This window comes from Arvicola amphibius, chromosome 1, assembly GCF_903992535.2.
Source record: "Arvicola amphibius chromosome 1, mArvAmp1.2, whole genome shotgun sequence".
Lineage (NCBI taxonomy): Eukaryota > Metazoa > Chordata > Mammalia > Rodentia > Cricetidae > Arvicola > Arvicola amphibius.
In genome coordinates this window covers 65,790,291-65,813,212 of record NC_052047.1, presented here as the reverse complement: position 1 = coordinate 65,813,212, position 22,922 = coordinate 65,790,291, and the positions used below count along the sequence as shown (strand labels likewise).

At 40.4% G+C, this 22,922-nt stretch overlaps 1 protein-coding gene across 3 annotated transcripts in view; it reads right to left on the bottom strand.

Moving 5' to 3' along the window:
* The window catches only part of Poln (DNA polymerase nu), a 131,481-nt gene that overhangs the window by 82,082 nt on the left and 26,477 nt on the right, over positions 1–22,922 (bottom strand). For all 3 annotated transcript variants that reach the window (XM_038329194.2, XM_038329196.2, XM_038329195.2), the window contains exons 8-11: positions 21,066–21,126; positions 20,300–20,364; positions 8,092–8,175; positions 7,566–7,661 (exon numbers count right to left, since the gene is read on the bottom strand). In XM_038329194.2, the coding sequence (XP_038185122.1) occupies positions 7,566–7,661; positions 8,092–8,175; positions 20,300–20,364; positions 21,066–21,126 (306 nt within the window). The remainder of the gene's footprint in view (positions 1–7,565; positions 7,662–8,091; positions 8,176–20,299; positions 20,365–21,065; positions 21,127–22,922) is intronic.

Here is a 22,922-nt window from a genome sequence, read left to right as displayed (position 1 = left end):
TATGATATGTACTCACTCATAAATGGATACTAGCTATAAACAAAGGACATTGAGGCTATAGTTCATGATCCTGGAGAAGCTAAGTGATAAGGTGAACCCAAAGAAAAACATATATAGGCCCACCTGAAAATTAGAAACAGACAAGATCGCCTGACAAAACTGGGAGCATGGGAGTGCGGAGAGAAGGAAGGGTAGAAAGGAAAGAGGGAGAAGGAGAGGGTTCTGGAGAACTTGAAGGGGATAGTCGAGATGGAGGAAGGACAATGATGAGAGCAAGAAAAGAGACATCTTGATTGAGGGAGCCATTACAGGGTTAGCAGAAACCTGGCTCTAGAGAAATTCCTAGGAATCCACAAGAATGACCCTGCCTAAGATCCTAAGCAATAGAGGAGAGGGGGCCCAATCTTGACTTGCCTGTAGTCAGACTGATAAATATCTTAAATATCACCATATAACCTTCGTCCAACAATAGATGGAAACAGAGGCAGAGACCCACATTAGACCCACATCCACTGAAACAGTTTGTCTGAGCTAATGGGAACTCACCAACTCCAGCTGGACTGGGAAGGAACAAGCATAGGACCAAACTAGTCCCTCTGAATGTGGATGACAGTTGCATGGCTGGGGCAGACTGAGGGACCACTGGTAGTGGCACCAGGATTTATCTCTAATGCATGTACCGGCCTTTTGGGATCCTATTCTCTTTGGATGTATACCTAACTCTGTCTAGATATAGTAGAGGGGCCTTGGACCTTTCCCAAAGCAATGTGCTTTACCCTCTCTTAGGATTAGATGAGGATGGGATGGGAGGGTGTGTGGAGGGAATGGGAGGAGGGTAGGGAGTAGGAATTTGGATTGATATTTTTTAAAAAGAAATCTAATAAATTAAAAAAAAGCCTCCTGAGTGCTGGGATTAAAGGTGAGCATCACCACTACCCAGCAATGCTTATAAAGGAAAAGTTTTAATTGGGCTCATTTGCTTACAGTTCAATGGTTCAGTCCATTATCATTATGACAAGGAGCATGCTAGCATGCACACAATCATGGTGCTAGCTGCATCTTGATCAGAAGGCAACAGAAATTGGACTATGTCACTGGGTGTGACTTGAGCATATATGAACCCTCAAAACCCACCTCCACAGTGACACACTTCCTTCAATAAGAACATACCTACAAACATTCCATTCCATATCAACAAAGTCACACCTCCTAATAATGCCACTCCCTTCAGGGCCCATTTATTTTCTTTCTTTCTTTCTTTCTTTCTTTCTTTCTTTCTTTCTTTCTCTCTCTCTCTCTCTCTCTCTCTCTCTCTCTCTCTCTCTCTCTCTCTCTGTCTCTCTCTCTCTCTTTCTTTCTTTCTTCCTTTCCTTTTGTTTTTTGAGACAGGGTTTCTCTGTCTAACAGCCATGGCTGTCCTGGACTCACTTTTGTAGACCAGGCTGGCCTTGAACTCACAGAGATCCGCCTGCCTCTGCCTCCCAAGTGCTGGGATTAAAGGCATGTGTCACCACCACCCAGTACCATTTTCTTTCAAACTACCACAATTTCCAACTGGGTAAAAACATCTAAGTAGAGCAAACACATAGGAAGTGACTTTTTCAGTTGGCAAACTGCTAGAGCTTTAGGGCACACTGCCTATCTCTCTTTTATAGAGGTAAGACCTAAGATGGAGTATCCTTGACAAGACAGGACTCAATTCTCAGGAATACCTGCTACTTTAATGCCTGATGAACAGGGATTTGAAGCAGCCTCATTGGACACTAATATTAGGCTATTTTCATTCTGAAAACAAATTGAGGACTTTGACTACATTCTATGGAATAAGAAAGTAAACAACCAAGATAAATTTAGATAATGGCAAGTTGTATGTAGAAAGTATAATTAATAACACAGACACAGAAAGTGCCTACGGGCCTTACTACAGTTAGAGTATTCTTGTGTGTGTGGGGGGGGGGGGTCAAGACAGGGTTTCTCTGTGTAGCCTTGGCTGTCCTAGAACTTGCTTTGTAGACCAGGCTGGTCTTGAACTCACAGAGATCAGCCTGCCTCTGCCTCTGCCTCTGAAGTACTGGGATTAAAGGCATGAGCCACTACACCCAGGTAAGAGGATATTCTTTTTTTTTTTTTTTTTTTTTTTTTTTTTTTTTTTTTTTGGTTTTTCGAGACAGGGTTGAGGATATTCTTAAAATGATATTTAAACTGACAATTATAAACTATCAGGCAAAAATCTGCTATCAGTCTAGGGCCTATCAAAAAAGTCTGTAGTGAAAACCAAGGTCAGCTGGTGTTCGGATAGGAGTGCCACAGCCAAAGGCTAGACCCAGACCTATGGACTGGAGACATGGTCTAGGGCTTTGTGTGACGCTGAAAGTGATGGGAAGACATGACAAGTGTTTTCAGGGCAGCACCATGATGTTTCTACGGCTTTAACAAGTAGCAGTGGGACTCTGGGGAGGAGGTCTTGAGTGACCTAAACAACAGAGGACAAGATGATAAAGTGAGGTGGGAAGAAGAGGGCAGGGTCACAACACAAAGACTGCTGAGAGTGAGGCGGGAGACGGTCAAGGATGACTCCAGATATTGCTGATCTTTTGGCAGTCTGTCCTGTCAGATCATCTTTAGTAACGCTAGGAACACATAGGCATACATACTCTCACTGAAGCCTCACATGGTCCTAGTAGTGAAATACAATATATTACTTTCTTTACAGACCTGGAAATCAACGCACACTTAGGTAAGGTAAGTATGGTGACTAACCTGAATCCTTCCCTCAACTCTGCACTGCCTATCCAGGACTATAATGAAAACCGGATATGAAGGAAGGAGGGTCGTGGTGTTTCTGAAACAATAGAAACCCTACCTAAGATATTTGTCCTATGATCTCTTTTGATCAAGACCCTGGAAGAACATCCTCTATGGGAGACCCTCATTTTCCTATAGCTTTCCACTGACCTTCAAGAGCTAAATGTGAGCAGTCATCAAGGACAGGCTCCCATGGTCCTTTGATCTAAGTGCTAGCCTGGGCTAAGAGAGTGGATACTTTCCCCATCACAAAGTCAAAAGCTGGATGGCACAGGAAACCCAAACCAGCACCTCAGTCACTGCTCTTCCACAACATTTTGAATCTGCTTATTCACTCCAATCCATATCTCTTCAGTTGAAATTATTTGTCAGCTTTGAGCATCTAGTTATACTCGGCCCCTTAGTACACTGCAGTCTCATACTCTTTAAAAGTGTGGTCCTCCCACACTCAGGCGGCACAGGCAGGTAGATCTGTGTGTTTGAGGCCAGCCTGGCTTATGAGCAAGTTCCAGGACAACCAGGGCTACACAGAGTTAAACCCTGTCTCAAAAACCTTTTTTTCTTTAAACCAGGTAGGGTGACTTACACCTATAATCGCAGTAAACAAACAAACAACCAAAAATGAGTTTGTTTGAGGAACAAAGCTTCAGGAGGTGTGCCAAGATGGTTAATTAGAAACAACTGCTGTGTGATATCAGGTACTGTGAAAAGTGCGGGAAATGAGGATATACTCTAAATTGAAGAGATTTAAAAAAAAGAGGGAGGGGGGAACGCCAGAAAGCACAAGAGATCACAAGACAAGTGTCTTAGTTAGGGTTTCTATTGCTGTGTTGAAAACACCATGACCAAAAAGCAAGTTGAGGAGAAAAGGTTTTATTCTGCTTATACTACTGTATTGTTGTTCATCTTTGAAGGAAGTCAGGACAGGAACTCAAATAGGGCAGGGACCTGGAGCTGGGAGATGACACAGAGGCTATGGAAGGGTACTGCTTACTGCTTACTCCCCACTGCTGTTCAGTCTACTTACAGAACCCAGGACCACCAGCCCAGGGGCGGCACCACCTACAATGGGCTGGGCCCTCCCCCATCAATCACTAATTAAGAAAATGCCTCACAGCCTGATTTATGGAGGCATTTCCTCAATTAAGGTTCCCTCCTTTCAGATAACACTAGTTTGCGTGTCCAGTTGACATAAGACTAGCCAGCACAACAAATGAAAAGTCTGGATTAAAAAAGGCTAAGCAGTGAAAGACAGAACTATTTACCCAGCTTCTCAGCAGCAGAGGGGGAGTCATCTTGAGTAGAAACCAACAAAGAAACTTCAGAGTCTAGTCTTGCACCAAAGGTCAAGTGGACATAACAGACACCTACAGAACATTCTATGAAACGGATTACTCATTCTTTTTAGCATCTCATGGACCTTTATCTAAAATAAGTCACATTTTAAGCTATTAAATAGGTCTTAAAAGCCGGGTGGTGGTGGCGCACGCCTTTAATCCCAGCACCCGGGAGGCAGAGGCAGGCGGATCTTTGAGTTCGAGGCCAGCCTGGTCTACAAGAGCTAGTTCCAGGACAGGCTCTAGAAACTACAGGGAAACCCTGTCTCGAAAAACCAAAAATAAATAAATAAATAAATAGGTCTTAAAATGTTAAAAAATCAAAATAATTTCTTGCATCATGTCACACCATTTTAGAATAAAATAAGAAATTGATAGCATGAGAAACTATACAAATATACAGAGAATGTACACTATACTCTTGAATGGTTAATGGGTAACTAAAGAAATCAAGAAGACTAAAAAGTTCCTGGAATCAAGTAAAAATTAAGTCACATCTTTTCTACTTCCCCTTCCCAGGGAAATTTATGCATCTCTCTTTGGGCCCTCCTTGTTATCTAGCCTCTCTACGGCTGTGGGTTATAGGCTGGTTATCCTACACTATACTTCTAATATCACATATGAGTGAGAACATACCATGTTTGTCTTTCTGGGTCTGGGTTACCTCACTCAGAATGATTTTTTCTAGTTCCATCCATTTGCCTGCAAATTTCATGAGGTCATTGTTTTTTAAAACTGAGTAATATTCCAGTGTGTAAATGTACCACATTTTCCTTATTAAAATCTTAGTGCTCATATTAAAAGCTCAGAGAAATATCAAATAAATCATTTAATAATGTACTTCAAGATACATTAAATAAGGACAAGTCAAGTCCAAAAGCAACAGATGAAAAGAAATAATAAATGAAAAGGGAACTAAAAGAGCATGTGAAATATCATCAAAATAATTAAAAAATAAATAATATCAACAAATACTTACCAAACTAATCAAAAGAAATGAAAAGAAGACCCAAATGAATAAAATTAAAGATGAAAGGAGTGATATCTATAACCTCCAGAAGAGCATTAGGGAATAATTTGAAAACTTACATCCCCAAACACTGGAAACTCTTAAAATAGAGGATAAATTCCTAAATACATGCAACCTACTCAAACAAACCTAAAAGGATTGATGTGGGAGAGTCTTCTATTTGTGTTGATTTCATTCATTAATAAAGAAACTGCCTTGGGCAGCCCTTAGGTGGGTGGAGTAGATAGAACAGGAAGAAGGAAGTGAGGTAGATGGCTCAGTCAGATGCCACACCTCTCCTAAGTGAGACAGACCACTGTGCCTCTCCTGAGAGAGATGCCAGACGCAATGAAGCTCCAGCCCAAGATGGATGTACGCTAGAAACTTCCTGGTAAGGCACCACTTTGTGGTGCTACACAGATTATTAGATATGGGTTAGTCAAGATGTGAGTAAGAGGCTGAAGCTAATGGGTCAGGCAGTATTTAAATGAATACAATTTGTGTGTTGTTATTTCGGGGCATAAGCTAGCTGGTGGCCGGGAGCAGGGCAGTGGGAACACAGCCCGCAGCTCATCACTACAAAGGATATAAACAAACAGTTCCATAACAAACAATAAGATTGAAAGAGTAATACAGAATCTCCTACCCAAGAAAAACTCAAGAAGGAAGTGTGACTAGGGATGGCTTAATGGGCAAGAGTGCTTCCCGTACAAGCATGAGGAATTGAACTCAAATTCCCAGCACCCACATAAAAAGCCAGGTATGGCTGTGTGTGCCTGGAATCCCAGCACTGGGGGCAGAGACAGGTGGATCCTGGGAACTCTCTGGCCAGCCAACCAAGCAGAAATGGTGAGCTTTCTGGTTCAGTGAGAAACCCTGTCTAAAGTACTAAGTTTCAGAATTATAGAAGACACTTTGCATGTGCCCATGCATGTGCACACATGGCACACACACTTGCACATTGGCATGTATGCACCATGTAATACATACTACACACACAAAGAAAAAATGAAAAGCCCACGATACATTGAGTTCACTGTAGAATTTTGCCAAACCTTTAAAGAAGAACTAATGCTTCTCAATCTGTTCTAGAAATTAGAAAAGGAACAAATACTACAAAATTCATTTTGTGAAGCTAGTATTTCCTTGATACTGAAACCAGATTAAGAGCATAGCAAAAACAACAAAAAACTACAATCAGATCCCCTGATGAATATAGTCACAAAAACTCTATAAAATAATTGCAAACCAAGTTTAACAACACATTAAAATATCATGCTCCATGACCAAGTTGGCTTCATTTTTGGGATACAAAGATCATACAATATAACAAATAAAAATCACATGGTTGTGTCAATGGATACAGAAAGTATCTTTGACAATGCTCAAGATTTCTTCATGATAAAAGCTCTCAAGAAACTAGAAACAGAAGAAGCATACCTCAATATAATAAAGGCCATATATAAAAAACCTATAGCTACATTATATTAAAATCAGAACAAGACAAGAGTGTCTATTATCACAACACTTCATCAGCATAATGCCTAGTCTTACTTAGATTATTAAAACAAAAAGAAAAAAGAATAAAAAGGAAAAGGAGACCAACAAAACAGAAAAAGTCAAATTATCCCTTTGCCATGTGACTGCTTGTCTGCCATTTGGCTGTTTGCTGACCTCCATGCCTAACTCAAAAAGGCATGATTTTCTCTCTTGCTCTTCTCTGGCCCCCTTCTTCTGCCAGCTTCTGAGATTTCTGGCTTATCTGCTCTGTTTTCTTCTAAACACTAGCAAAATTGTTCTTGAACTAAAAACAACAACAAAACAAAAAGCAAAACTGGGCCAAGGAGTTACCTGAATGGCTGAAAGTGCTTGTTACACAAGACTAACAACCTGAGTTAGAGCTCCCAGAAGAGTCAGATTCAGAAACTAGAGCAATGGATGCCTCTGTGGCTAAGAGTGACTGCTGCTCTCATAAGGGACTCAAGTTTAGTTTCTAGCACCCACACTGAGTGGTTCACAATTGCCTGAAACTTCAGTTCCATTGGATCCAACTTTCTCTCCAGTCTTCCATAGGCACCTACAGTTATCTGTACAGACACACAAATATGTACACACACACAAACACACATACATACACATACACTCTCTTTCATACACACACATACACTCTCACATGCATAAATACACAACACACACTCTTAAAAAGAGAAAAATTGCATCAAATTATCCTCTGCCAGAAATATAGCCAATCAGATGTTCCTGGAGGGCAGCTACCTACCCATCTCTTGGTGCACAGCCAGGAGCATAACCTTGGATCGGATCACCTTATCTACAGGGTCTGCTGCCAGCCCAGAAGAAAGCTTGTACCTTGTGTAGATACAAGAGTATGTCAGAAAGATAAACTGGACTTTTACCATGGCCTCTGATGTGGACAGCTGTTTCTGTAGCCCGGTTCTGGGAAGATGCTGCCTCTGACTCAACAGGTGCAGCTTCAACTTGCCAAAGAGGATCTTCAACAAAAGCAATACACATGTGTGAGAAAGATTCAGATTTGAGAAAATGAATATAACCATCACATTTACAGCCACTGGCCTGAAAACATATATTGAAAAGAGGCTTGGCTCCTTTAGAAGGACTTTTACTTAATGTATCACAAAATGTTCATACTTGTGAGAACATGAATAACATATTACTTTCAGACAATATTATAAACTCAGAATAAACCGTCTTTTAATTCGTGAGTAAGACAATGTTTTGTAAAGACAAAACTTAACATTACCAGCCAGGTATGGTTGTCCTTGGCATTAATCTCAGTACTTTGGAAGACGAGGCAAGAGGACTGACATGGGTTAGAGTTAGCATAAAGCCTAGATTTCTGAGTAAGTGTGGGCTACAGAATGAGACCCTGTCTCAAAACAAACAAATAAAATTGAGTCTTACCTCACGAAGCTGATTATTACTCATTATAAGAAACTGTTCTCCTGCAACAAAATGGGCTTCTTGCTCCATTTCCTTGAGGCGAGCCTGAAAAATTGAAACATTATTATTCACAGATTTTATAATTTAAAATAATTTAATCTGCTCATCAAGCAACTCTCAACAAAAGCCCTTAATTGAACAAAAAGTCCTTTACAACTTATTAAAATGATAAAGCATACATATTGACTTGTGGTGGAATCTTCAGGCTTTCCCTAAACGTAGCTGAAACTAAAATAAGCAAAATGAGGGAGGGAAAGAATGTGTTTTTCATCAATATTAGAACTAGGAAAGGGATCCAGTTCCATAAGAAAGAGACAGAAAGGGGAAGGTATGGGTTACAGGCTTATACCCACAATAGATCAAGATGTTCTTTAAGTCAATAAAAAGAAACAAAAAACTTAGACAAAGGGCTGGTAATAGGTAAAAGCACAAGTCTGATAACCTGAGCTTCATCCCTGGGACTCACATGATGGAAGGAGAACTAACTCCCCAAAATTGTCCTCTGACCTCTACACACACACACACACACACACACACACACACACACACACACACACACTAATAGCATTTTAGAGACTTAGGTAGATTGTTTCAAAGAGAAACTATTAACCAATAACTATAGAAAAGCAATTCACTTCATCAGTAACCAGGAAAGCATCAAACTTATGCATGGTTATGACAGCTGCCACCTTCAAACAACCAAATGCCTCTTGACTGGGAGAGATGTCACCCATGGCAGAGTATACAAACTGAGTCATCACATCAAGGCTAAGATGCAGAAGATTGAGAGTCTGTATACAAACTATTGAATTACTCAGTTCAATAATAAGCTAAACTATCTTGTTTAGACTCTGAAAAAGAGAACACATGAAAAATAACAAGAATGAAATGATGTGGGAGAGTCTTCTGTTTGTGTTGATTTCATTGGTTAATAAAGAAACTGCCTTGGCCCATTTAATAGGCCAGCCCTTAGGTGGGTGGAGTAGACAGAACAGAATGCTGGGAAAAAGGGAAGTTAGTCATTCATCATGCCTCTCCTTTCTGGGACAGTCGCCATGAAGCCAACCACCAGGTCAGACATGCTGAATCTTTTCCTGTAAGACACCACCATGTGGTGCTACACAATATATTAGAAATGGGTTAAACAAGATGTGAGAATTAGACAATAAGAGGCTGAAACTAATGGGCCAGGCAGTGTTTAAATAAATACAGTTTGTGTGTTGTTATTTTGGGTGTAAAGCTAGCCATGTGGGAGCAGGGTGGGACGAAAAGCAGGCCTGCCCGCAGCTCCTTACTACAATGAAATGTCTTCCAAGGTAGGGTAGTGATTACTTTTGGAAGCAAAACACAGTTTTTTCCAGGAAAAGCACATAAAGCTGTGGAAATCCCATGATTTGAACTGTGATGGATTCCAGAGGTATCTTGTGGGTAATTTAAATTTAATTTAAAAAAATATTTTTATGCATCTGTATGCATCTTTCCATATTTTTTCATTCTCATGGAAATTTACCAATTCCTTGAATGAACTGTAGGGAGCAAACATCTGTTCAAGAAAAGTAGTCTTACTTAGTCTAGCCCTTGATTGCCTATTATGGGCAATTTTGATCACTCTGTGACTCTCCAGACTGTCAATAAAATTTACCTTGAATCAGGGGCAGAACCAGTGATTAGCTGGCCAGAATTAGCCATAGAGAAGCTAGCAATTTTTAAAAATCATTTAGAACTTATAATCAATCTCTCCTGACTTTGACTTTCTGTGGTTAAATTTTCTGTAAATCTATCTTATCCTAAATAATTAATAGACTCTCCTCTTCGTATTTTTTCAGGAGTAATTGGTAATCCCCAACAATACAAAGTATCTGCATCTGAATCAGCCAGTAAAATATCATTCATATAATAATAAATTATAGATTGAGGAAACTGTTTGCAAATTAGTTCTAATGGCTGTTATATAAAATATTGAAATAAGGTGGAGCTGTTTAGCATTCTTTGTGGAAGAATTTTCCAATGGTACATTTTAACAGGCTAGAATTATTATATGTAGGTACTGTAAAGGCAAAATTTTTCTCTATTCTGTTCTTGTAAAGATACTGTAAAAATAAAGCAGTTTTGCTGGGCGGTGGTGGCGCACACCTTTAATCCCAGCACTCGGGAGGCAGAGGCAGGCGGATCTCTGTGAGTTCGAGACCAGCCTGGTCTACAAGAGCTAGTTCCAGGACAGGCTCCAAAGCTACAGAGAAACCCTATCTCGAAAAAAAAATAAAGCAGTTTTAAAATCAATCAGTATAATAGACCATCTCTTAGGTATTAAAAAAGGCAAGGGAACTCCAGGCTTTAAAGAATCACCACTTAAATCACCACTTAAATCTGATAAAATTCTCCATTTTCCAGATTTCTTTCTAATGACAAATATAAGAAAATTTCAAGGATTGATGAATTTTTCAATATGTCAAGCATTTAACTGATCCTGTACCAGCTGTTTTAGTGCCTGTAATTTTTTTAATGTCAAAGGCCATTGTTCCACCCACACAGGTTGGTCAGTTAACCATTTTAAAGGTAGAGCTGTTGGTGCTTTTGAAAGATCAGCAGCTGTTGTACCCTGCTCATGTGCAAACTGAATAGTCTGTGGCTGTCCTCCATAATACCTTTTAATATTTCTCTCAGAAGCATTCTTTATTTTATGATTTGTTTCTGAGATTGGAGAAATGTAAATCTGTGTTTTCCATTATTGCAACAAATCACATCCTCATAAATTCATTGATATATTAGCCACATATGATTTTAATTTTCTTGTCTTTCTAGTCCTATACATGCAACCCATCTTTCATTTTGATTTAACTGAGATAAAGTTCCAATCCCTAGAAGTTGAACATTTACTTCCTGAAGAGGCCAATTGGATGCTAAGATTTTGGTGAAATTATTGTTATATCTGCACCTGTGTCTATGAAACCCTCAATTTCAATGCTATTTATTTTTAGTTTTAGTTTTTTATGGCAGTTTGCCAAAATACTTGTTTTCTGGTCTCTCCTGAGCTTTTTGTTGTCTCTATTGAAGCTGTTCTATCTTTGTTCACATCCAGAGCAGTGTGGTTTTTAACAACAGTTATTAAGTTTTTTAATTGCTCTGTGGATGAGTTTTTCCAATGCTGATAGGGAATGACTAAACCAAATTTGATAAAGGGGCTTGCTGGATGCCCCTCAGGGCATTTCCCAATAGCAAAGGGTTATCTTGCCTGTCCCTTGTTGATCTGCATTCATTAGTCCAATGCTGGCCTTTGTTACACTTCCTGCTTGAATTATCTCTAGAAAAAAATTGTTTCTAGGAACATTTTACCTATAATACCTTTTCAAATGGCCTTGTTTACTACAATTAAAACATCTGACATTTTGATTTTTCTTGAAATTTTTAGAAATCACTTCTCCTATCTAAGTATCATCATAAGTGTGAGATCCAATATCAGCTGTATTTTGAGTCCATTTATCTATGGGTACTGATCTTGCCTTTAAGGGCCTAATAACCCTTTTGCATTGTGAATTAGGATTTTCAAAATCCAAATATTCAATTAATATTTGTCTAACTTCTGAATACAGCATAGAGCCAAGGTGTTATCATTAAATGTAAACTGTCTTTGGAAATCAACATACCTTCATCAAGAAGCTGGTCTTGGGAAATTTCAATACCTCTAGCTCTACTTTGTTGTTCTGTGATCTTAGCTTCCTCTCTCCACCAGGTTTTCTACTGTAATTGAGGACCAATATTGCTGTAGCTAAATCTTTCCAGTTTTGGAGACTAATTCTGTTCTGAGTTGCCCATGAATTTAACATCTGCTTCACAAAGGGTGAATGCATACCATATGAAATGACTGCTCCCTTAAATCTCTTCAAGTCTAACATTGAAACAGGATCCCAGTAAACTTTTGCATTGCATTGGGGGTGCCTATTGTCTGGTGGCTGCTCTTGTGTGGCAACTGGATAAATTAAGGTTGGTCCTTGGACCACTCCTCTTCAGTTTCATAATGCAATGGTGCAGTACATTCTGCTCTGTCTGTGTCTGAGTATTTTTCTTACTTTCATGAGTAGGTATTTCTAATGTTTTTATTTTAACAGTAGTAAGTCTTTCTAAAGTTTGTATCATATCAACAGTACATCCTTCTAAGACTTGTATCTTATCTGTCAAATTTTTAATGTTTTTATTAGTAAGTTTTCTAAAGCTTGTATCTTATCAATAGTAGTCTTTCTAAGACTTGTATTTTATCAGTAAAATTTTCATATTTGGCACAATTATAAAACCACTTTTTTTTTCGAGACAGGGTTTCCCTTGTAGTTTCTAGAGCCTGTCCTGGAGCTAGCTCTTGTAGACCAGGCTGGCCTCAAACTCAGAGATCAGCCTGCCTCTGCCTCCCGAGTGCTGGGATTAAAGGCGTGCGCCACCACCGCCCAGCTCCTCAAACCACTTTTTAAGGATAAAATATAAATTACCAAACTGATAGTAATTACAATCACCATTATGCCAATCTCAGCTAAGTGGTTCATCCCCTCATTTTTTTCCATTTGTAAGCCAACCATAGTAGCACTATACAGAATCATAACTCCCTGCACTGTGATATTCCTGATTCTTAACATGGGAAAAATTTTTCTTTTAATATTATTTAACTCTCTCTTTAAGAACTTCCCAACTGTCTCACCAAATCCACTGACTTCTATGTTTGCCCACAGCAACAGCACCATCAGCAGAGGGCTAGAGACCCATATTTTCCAAGCACAAGCCCACTTTTCAGAGTCCTGGGAATGGCTCTTGGAGAGGCCCAGACAGTGACTGCAGTGGTGCCAGCTGGCATGACTTCTCATCTGTGTGGTCATGTCATGCATTGGAGCACCAAATGCAGATGTTCTGTTGGCTTAGCAGCAGCATATACATCTACTGATATTTTAATTATTGTCTGCAGTCCCATGGTTACTCAATCAATGCTCTATTAGTCACTCAGGCCACTGGTGTGGGACCATGGTCTGTATTCTGTCAATTATATTTTAAATAAATGCTGATTGGCCAGTAGCCAGGCAGGAAGTATAGGCAAGACAACCAGACAGGAAGTAGAGGCAGGTCAATGAGAACAGGAGAATTCTGGAAAAGAGGAAGCTGACTCCTCGGCAATCCTCGCCCAGGCACAGAAGAAACAAGATGTGACTACCTCACTGAAAAAGGTACGGAGCCATGTGGCTAACATAGACAAGAATAATGAGCTAATATAAGTTATAAGAGTTAATAAGAAGCCTGAGCTGTTGGGCCAGTTTAGAGTTAATGTAGACCTCTGTGTGATTTCTTTGGTACTTAACAATTGCAGGAACCGGGCAGAACAGAAACCCCCAACAACAAATGGTGCCCAATGTGGGGTGACTGCATCCACATAAAGCCTGACAGAGCTTGGGAAGTTATTCTAGACAGAAAAGAATAGAGTTAAGCATGGCTTATTGCTAGCAGCATTTTCTCAGGTGGGCTCAGCTTGCTAGAGGCAAGTGCTTTCATTTAAGAGAGGCTTCCTGACTCAGCTCTAGCTGCAAAACCTTGCAGCTCTTTAAAGAGATCCTGCCACAAAACACTTAAATGGTGTTGATGAAAAGCTGACTGCATGCTTTTTGGTGGTGGTAGGGACCTTGAAACGCCATAGAGTTGTGGCAATAAACATGGCTCTGGCCAGTATCTCAGCCATGAGACTGGAATCTCAGAAAGCTAAGGAATGGACTGGATCCAGCCGTCAAAGCCACAGCTTTAATCCTCTCCATATTGCTTAGCAAATTAAAGACTCACATGGTCAGAAAAAGAGAGATATATACAGTAAAGAGAGATTCAAAGATGAAGAAAACCTCTAAATGGTTTACAGTGTGTGAAAAATATTTGTAAGCTTGGGAGAGTAAAGAAACAGGTTAAAGTCCTTAAAATAAAAGAGAAAGAGAATAGTTGGGTGTGGTGGTACACACCTTTAATCCCAACACTTGGGAGACAGAGGCAGGCAGACCTCTGTGAGTTCAAGGTGTGGTGGTACACACCTTCAATCCCAGCACTTGGGATTCAGAGATGGGTGGATCTCTGTGAGTTCAAGGACAGCCTGGTCTACAGAGTTTCAGGACAAAAATCTCAGAAAAGCCTGTCTCAAAAAGCTGAAAATTAAAAGTAAAAATAAAGGAAATGGAGGTTAAAATAAAGCCACATAAAGATGGAAAATACATAGAGAATCTGAGTACATATGTTATTATGTTCTCTTTGAATTGTTTGAATGCTGAGGAAGAAGCAACAGCTGCTAAAAGATATTTGCTTATAAACGCTGCTGAATTAATCAAAGAAAGTTATTTTGAAAATACCTTGACTTCAAAATTGAAGTCAAAAGATATGTTACTTTGGAGAAGAGGTTTTGTTTTTGTTTCCACAGGAAATGAGAGGCTGTGGATTCATTCTGAGTTAAGAAAAATCAGGTTTGATCAAGGAAGAGCACCTGAAAAATCTCCGGTAGGAACAGATGGCCCAGATGTCAGAGTTCTACATTCAGAATGGATTCAAGATGCTGCCTGAGATGATCAAGCTTCACAGGATACTCCAGTCAGGACTTGATCATAATTCTAAATTTTCTTTAGGTCCCCATAAGATTATCAGTGCCCCCAACCAGCAGGAAGTAGCCTGGAATACTATGCCCACATTCCCAAAAAATGGACTATGGATGTTCTTGGGTTTTTTGTTTGTTTGTTTTTTGTTTTTGTTTTTTTTTTTAAAGAGGGGGAAGTGGTGTGGGACCATGGTCTGTATTCTGTCAATTATATTTTAAATAAACGCTGGCAGGAAGTATAGGCAGGACAACCAGACAGGAAGTAGAGGTGGGTCAATAAGAACAGGAGAATTCTGGGAAGAAGGAAGCCCATTCCTCTGCAGTCCTTGCCCAGCCACAGAAAAAGCAAGATGTGACTGCCTCACTGAAAAAGGTACTGAGCCATGTGGCTAACACAGAAAAGAATAATGAGCTATATGAGTTATAAGAGTTAATAAGAAGCCTGAGCTGACGGGCCAATCAGTTTAGAGTTAATGTAGACCTCTGTGTAATTTCTTTGGGACTTAACGATTGCGGGAACCGGGCAGAACAGAAACCCCCAACAACAGGCCACAGCCTTGCAGAGCTTCTGGTTTCAAGGCCTGGTTTATGAAGGTTTAATTTAAGTCTCTCTAATTCTATTTACCAACAAAGAATTGGAAGTCAGATGTTGGGGTGAAAACCTGCTAGATCAGAGAAACTGAGAAATGACCAGCTGACCTTCATTTTTGGCTGGAGTTATCACAAAAGACTGGTCTCTGCTCATCCCAGAACCAAAAGGAAGCTTAAACTCTAGCCCCCACCCTTTTGTTTCTGTGCATCTTCTCTATCCAAAATGCTAGCTTCTCTATGACTGATTCCAGTCAGCTAGTTGCTGGCTCTGCCCCCTGATTCAAGGTAAACTTTATTGTCAGTCTTGGGAGTGTCAGAGTGTAATCAAAATATCCTACAACAATGGCACTCTGAAGACCCCCCAAGACACACACACACACACACACACACACACACACACACACACATCAGGTGCGATGCTTGTCCTCCCTACAATAATGCATGTCTTAGTCACTGTTCTGTTGCTGTGAAGAGCACGATCAAGGCAAATCTTACAAAAGAAAGTATTTAATTTTATATTTCAAGACAGGTTTTCTCTGTGTAGTCCTGGCTGTCCTGGAACCACTATGTAGACTGGGCTGGCATTGAACTCAGAGATTTGCCTGCCTCTGCCTCCCAAGTGCTAGGATTAAAGGCTGCACCACTATTGCCTGGCTGAGAGTTCTAGTCTTGATCCATAAGCCAAGTTGAGAGACACTGGGCTGGGCATGGGCTTTTAAAATCTCAAAGCCCAGTGACATACTTTCCTCAACAAGGCCATAACTTGTAATACTTCTAATCCATTAAAATAGTTCCACTCCCTGATGACTAAGCATTTAAATATATGAACCTATTGGGGCAATTTTTATTCAAACCACTATATTCCCCTTCCTGGTTCCCAAAGGTTTGTAGCCATATTATAATTCAAAAATGCACTCAGTCCACCTTCAAAATTCCCCATAGTCTATTATAATCTTAACACTATTTAAAAGTCCAAAATTCAAAGTCTCTAAGACTCATGGAAATTTCTTAAATGTAACCCTCTATAAAATAAAAATAGAAAAGCAGAGTCTCATACTTCCAATATACATTGGCACATTAGCATTCCAAAAGAGAGGAAAATGAGCACAGTAAGGAAACACTGGACCAGAGCAAGACTGAAAACCAGCAGCACAATCTACAAATTCTGCATCTCCATGTTTGATGTCAAAGGGCTCTTCAGATATCCAACTTGTTTTAGTTTTGTTGATTATGACATACTTCTGTCTCTTGGGCAGGTTCCACACCCAGTCCATAACTCAGTTTAGCTGGTATTCTGGTGTAGGAAGTCCTTCTGTCTAAGTGTTGCTTTTATTGGTTAATGAATAAAGAAACTGTTTCTGACAGTGACTTAGCAAAATAGAGCTAGGTGGGGAAAGCTACACTGAATGCTGGGAAAAAGAAGGCAGAGTCAATGAGATGCCATGGAGCCACCAGAGGAGAAAGACGCAAGCTGTTAGCTGGAACCTTGCTGGTAGGCCACAAACCTCATGGTAAAATATAAAGTAATAGAAATAGGTTAATTTGATGTGTAAGAGCTTGCTAGAAATATGCTAGAGTCATTGGCCAAGCAGTGTTTTAAATAATATAGTTTCTGTGATTATTTCGGGTCTGAGCTGCCACGTGGTTGGGAATGAACTAGCAATCTCTTACGACAGATTGGCGTCCAGGATAATGGGCACTGAAGAGCTCTTTATGGAGTTGGTTAGCTCTTGCCTGGACTGCTTGATGATGTTTTGCTATATGAGCTGGACATGCAGGACCCACAGAGAAATGACTGCTGAAGTTGCCTAAAGAAGGAGAGACAGTTCTTCTGGGTTCCTGCTTCATGAAAGAGTCTGCCAGACATTCTGTAGTACATAGAAGAAAGTGACTGACAAACTGTCGATATATAGGCAGAACTGTCTTTAAAATTTCCTGCTTCATGGAAAAGTCTGCTGGAATCTATGGACCTGTAGGCTGAAGAGGGATATGCCAATGATACAGAAAAACTCTGGGTAACTGTCCAGGCAGCAAGATGTTTCTGTCAATTCTAGAGTTTTGGAAGTTGCTTACAATGAATTTTCTGTTTACTTAGGTAATATTATATCCTTCTGGAGTTTTTAATACAGTTGAAGAATAGATATAGTTCTCTTTAGTTATGATAAAAGATAAAATAGATATAAATGTTGTAACTGTAATTCTTGCTTGATACCTGTTTTGTTATATGTAATTTTATTATGTTAAAGTTAAAACCTTCCTTTTTATTTAAACAGAAAAGGGAGGTGATGTGGGATTCCCCTCTGTATGCGGTGGATACCATTGGTTAATAAAGAAATCTATCTTGGCCTGTGATAGGGCAGAGTAGAGCTAGGCTGGGAAAACTAAACTGAATTCTGGAAGAAGGAAGGTGGAGTCAGCAGATGCCATGTAGCCGCTGTTGGGAGCAGACACATCTGAACTTTGCCTGGAAAGCCACAGCCACATGGCTATACACAGATTAACAGAAATGGGCTAATTTAAGATGAGTTAACCAGAAATATGCTTAAGCTATTGGCCAAACCATCTTGCAAATAATATAGTTTCTGTGTGGTTATTTCAGGGCTGAGCAGCCAGGAACAGTCTCCTACAACAGTCTCCCATGACTCTGGCATCTCCAACATCTTATGGTCTCTAACACAATTCAGGCTTCACCTTCACAGGTTCAATAAATGGTCTCTATGAAGGTACTCCCCTGAAACACATCTGGCCTCAGTGGCTTTCCTTAGCTATATAGGGAGATTCCATAACCTCTTCTTATATCCTTGACTCTAAAGCCAGAAATGCATGGCTGTGGCTGAAGCTGTCAAGTTCTACTGCTTGCTGGGACTGGGTCTTGCCCCCTTGCTCAATCATATTTGCATCAGCTTTTTTGTGGGGAGTCGAATTATGCAGGCCCATATTCCACATTGTCTGGCAGTCAGAGAATATGAGCAACTTACAAGGCTCAATTTGCACTTTCCACACAGGAGGTAGTTGTCTGGCTCTTTGATAGCAAAACAACCTGACACCATCTTAACAACTGGTGCCAGGATATGCTAATGTTGTTCTGCTCCTTCTATTGTAAATTATGAGGTCACCTGAGGAAGTGGTGTCTTTCGATCTACACAATAAAATAGGCATAGGCAAGGACGTGATCTAAGTCACCCTCCCCACCTAGGAGACAATGCTAATGAAGTTTGTGTTACCTGCCCCCCATCAGTTTACCTTGATATAAAAGCTGTTTGGAAAATAAACGCGGGTGATTTCAGGACTTCAGATTTCGGGATGTGAATGATCTCTGAAACTCCCCTCCCAATACTGCCGTGTGAATTGTGTCTTCATTTATTCCCACACCTCCACTCTGGTACAAGAAATAATTTATGTCTGGGCTGGTCCCTGCCACTTCCTGATGTTGATGGTTTCCTTGACAGCTTAAGCTGTTCTTTAATTCCTTTTTATAAATTGGAAACTGAGCTGTATGTGGTTTTGCCCTGAGGTCACTCCTCCCTTTATTTCATTTAGTTTCAGGTTTGTCTTTAAGCTCTTTAACTCCTTGAGCACAGGAATCGGCTCCAACATCAAGTTTTTTGATATTCTTTTTCTTCTCACACTGTACAGTTTATATTTCTCTTTGCCCAGCTTGCTCCTTTTCATTATAAATCTGTATAAGAGTGATTACTAGCCAGGTGGTGGTGCACACCTTTAATCCCAGCACTGGGGAGGCAGAGTCAGACAGATCTCTGTCAGTTCAAGGCCAGCCTAGTCTACAGAGTGGGTTCCAGTATAGCCAGGTCTGTTACACATAGGCTACCGCCTATGGGAGCCAGGGAGGGGAATGTGGATAATAACCACATGATATAGTGTCAATATTAGGCTGTCTTGAAATCTCTACTGCCAATGCCAATAATCCAAAACTCTTCAATTTAGCCTTATGCAGATTTTTTAGGACAAGAGCAAAAAGAAGCCACATTCTTTACCAAAATATCCCAAGAATGATCTCTGTTAAGATGGGAGTTGCTTTGCTCTGGACTCCAAATCCCAGCATGCCAAACCACTCCCACAGGGTATTTAAGTGGGCTCCCCGTTTGCATGGGCTCCCTGCTGCCCTGTCTCCCTACCATGCACTTGGCCACCTTAGAACGTCTTACTTAATAAAACTATGGGCATTTTGATTTGGTTTGATTCGACCTAATTGGATTTCTTGTGCAGGCGGAGCTGCTCTTTTTCTTATCAATCTCTAGGCCACTTGCTAATAGTCTTCCCCTCTGAAACCTGGAGCTCAGCTGTTACAATTTGCACGGCTCTCACCACTGCTGTATCCCACGCTCCTATTAGAGTGGCCCATTAAATCCTGCTGAAAGCATTCAACCACTTTTCTAGTCCCTGTCACATAATACCCCAGTCCCTGGTACCAACTTCTTAAACACTGTTCTATTGCTGTGAAGAGAGAGACACCATGACCAATGCAAACCTTATATAAGAAAGCATTTAACTGGGTGCTTGCTTACAGTTTCAGAGGTTAGACCATTACTATCATGGTAAAGAGTATGGTAGCACGCAGGCAGACATGGTGCTGGAAAAGTAGCTAAGAGTTCTACATTCTGATCCATAGGCCAAGAGAGACACTGGGCTTGGCATGAGATTTTGAAACCTCAAAGCCCACCCCCAGAGACACACTTCCTCTAACAAGACCATACTTCCTAAACTTTCTATTTTTTTCTAGTAGTGCCAATTCTTATAACCAAGCTTCAAATATGTACGCTTATTGGGATCATTCTTGTTTAAACCACTACAGTGCAATAGATGTCAATGGGCTGTAAACCCTTCAACATGTGGTCTTCCCCTCTAGGAGTCTAGGAGAAGGATGAACAGTATCCACAATACTCTAGGGCCAAATAGGGTAGGGAAGAAAATGAGAATCTAATAGGAGCAATGACAATTACAGATTTTGAAATAATAGCTTACCCCAAGGAGTGCTGAAGTCCTCTCCATTTCTTCTTTGTCAACTGGAATCTTATGGTTTTCCATCACTGTGAGTCAAAATCAAAAGCAGATCATATTTTCATTGTATTAATCAATCCTTTTCAGTAGACTGAAGGGCCCTACTCTCTGGTGACCTAATGATAGCAATGCTCATTGACTCAGGCCCTACTGTAAGTCAACTGCTGTTCTGTGAGGAAACAGAAGCACAGAAAGAACTGGCTTGCTGGGGATACAGTCTAGTGACAGAGCACTTGCCCAGCACAAGCCAGATTCTGGGTTTAGTCACAAGGTAGGAAGGATGTTGGACTGCACTGGTTCCAGCCTGGCCCTTTGCATACTCTAGATAGAAAATGACTCCTGGCCCTGTAGCAAGACCTGGTCAGAGACGAAGATGGACAAATCCCTGGAGGGTGCTTAAAAGAAGTATCTCTTAAAGGAGAAAGAAGCACAGAGCTGGAGGACTAGCCTGAAATTGAGATAACACAGGTGAGTAAGTGTCAGTGAGACCTCCTTCTGGCTAGACAGAACAGGAGGGGTCTCCATGGCTGGATGCCAGGCCTTCAAGTCCTTCCAGACCAGGAGGTGATGTAGCCCAAAGCATCTTGTTGCAGAACAGAAAATAATATGATAGCAGCCTCTTTGGATGAAACACAGTGCCCATTCCATTAAAGGATAGAGAAGAGTCATTCTTAAACAATGTAAAGATTCTCCAGAAAGATGACTATACTTTGTTTTTGTGGTAACTCACCTGCCAAAATTGGTATCAAAGGAAGCTCCAAAGTACAAAATAGTTGCCATAAGCCATAAGCCTGTTTCATGGAAAGAGATAATATCAATATGGCTTTGAATTATTATCTGCATTTTGTTGAAAAGCTACTTGTCTTTGTTATATTAGGATTAGAGTGACCCCTGTCTAAAGTGGCTCCTCCTACTATTTCATTCTTTTTTAATTTATTTATTTTTACTTCATGTGCATTAGCATTTTACCTGGCTGTGTGGCTGTGTGAGTCTTGGATTCCATGGAATTGAAGTTACGGACAGTTGTGAACTACCATGTGGGTACTGGAATTGAATCACAGGTTCTCTGGAAGAGCAGCCAAGTGCTCTTAACTTCTGAGCCACCTCTCCAGCCCCTCCATTCTTTTTTTTTTAATAAAACTTTTATTTCTATTACAGAGAATATTGTATTACTCTCTAAATATCTGGTAGAGATATTCTGAAATTTCACAAGATCTTTGCTTTCTTACTTTGAGGAGTATTTGCATGATTTTAGTCTTCCATTTTAACTACAGAACGGTTCACTGAATTCCAATAATTTTACCTAGTCTTCATCAATCTTGCATTGACTCTACAGACTAGTCAGAAATGTTGGAATTGTTATATTAGGCCACCTGTTTTAAGAGCATAAAATCTGTCTACAGCAAAGCACTGGGTTGAGTTTCCGGAGATCAATCCAAGAAAGGGAGGAACAATAATATCAGCAAAGGGGTCAAGACCATGGTGGTGATACTCACAGAGACAGCTGATCTGAGCTAGTGAGAGCTCAATGACTCTGGATTGATAGCGGGGAAACCTGCATAGGACCAAACTAGGAGAGTTGTGAGACTTGGGCAGTCTGTGGGACCATTGGCAGTGGAACCAGGATTTTGCCCTAGTGCTTGAACTGGTGTCTTAGGGCACATTCTCTTTGGAGAAATACCTTGCTCAGCCTAGATATAGGAGGGAGGACCTTGGTCCTGTCTCGAAGTGATGAGTCAGACTTTGTTGACTCCTCCATGGAAAGCCTTACCCTTTCTGATAAGGGGACTGTGGTGGGGGGCAGAGGAGGAGAGGGAGGTAGAAAGGGGCTAGCTATGTAAAATGAGAAACAATTGTATTAAAAAAATTCTTACATCAAAAAGCATGAAATCTTTCCTCTTTTATTCATATCACCTTCCATGTTATTTATTTATAGGTCCTTATTTATACACATGGTGTCATGTAGTTCAGTCTGGACTCAAACTCTATATAGATGAGGTTGCCACTGAACCTCTTTCTGCCTCCACTTCAACTGGGATTACAGGCCATTTCTACCACACCTGATTTTTTCATGATGCTTATTGGAGTTTTTCTTATGTTCACTCTTTTCTGCTGTCATCTTAGAGTGCTGGGCCTCACCTTCTAGTTCCCCTCAACTTCTCTATCTGTCCCTGCACACTAAGGTAGGCTGATCCTCCTCTCCAGGACACATCACTTGGGCTCCTCCTCAACCCTTAAGACAGTTTTTTGTTTGGGCATATGTCTTATGGCAGAGGAAGAGAGGAATAGCTTTCATTAGAGCCCAGGAATGGAAAAGTCTCCAGCTATAGCTGTCCTTGGAAGCATCTCATCTTGCCAGTCCCCTTCACCTCTGCCTCAGGACATAGTCTCTTTTTCTTCAGGTCTCAGTTGTTCCTCCATTGACTACAGTTTCCCAATAAAAACCTAACTGAAACAAGTTGGGTCAGTCTTGTTGCTAACAAAAGTAAACCTTGGGCATCCAAAACACTCTAGTTAATTGGGACGCTTTGAAACAATTGTTTTCAATATACAGAACACATTTTAAAACTGTAGGAATTATCATTTT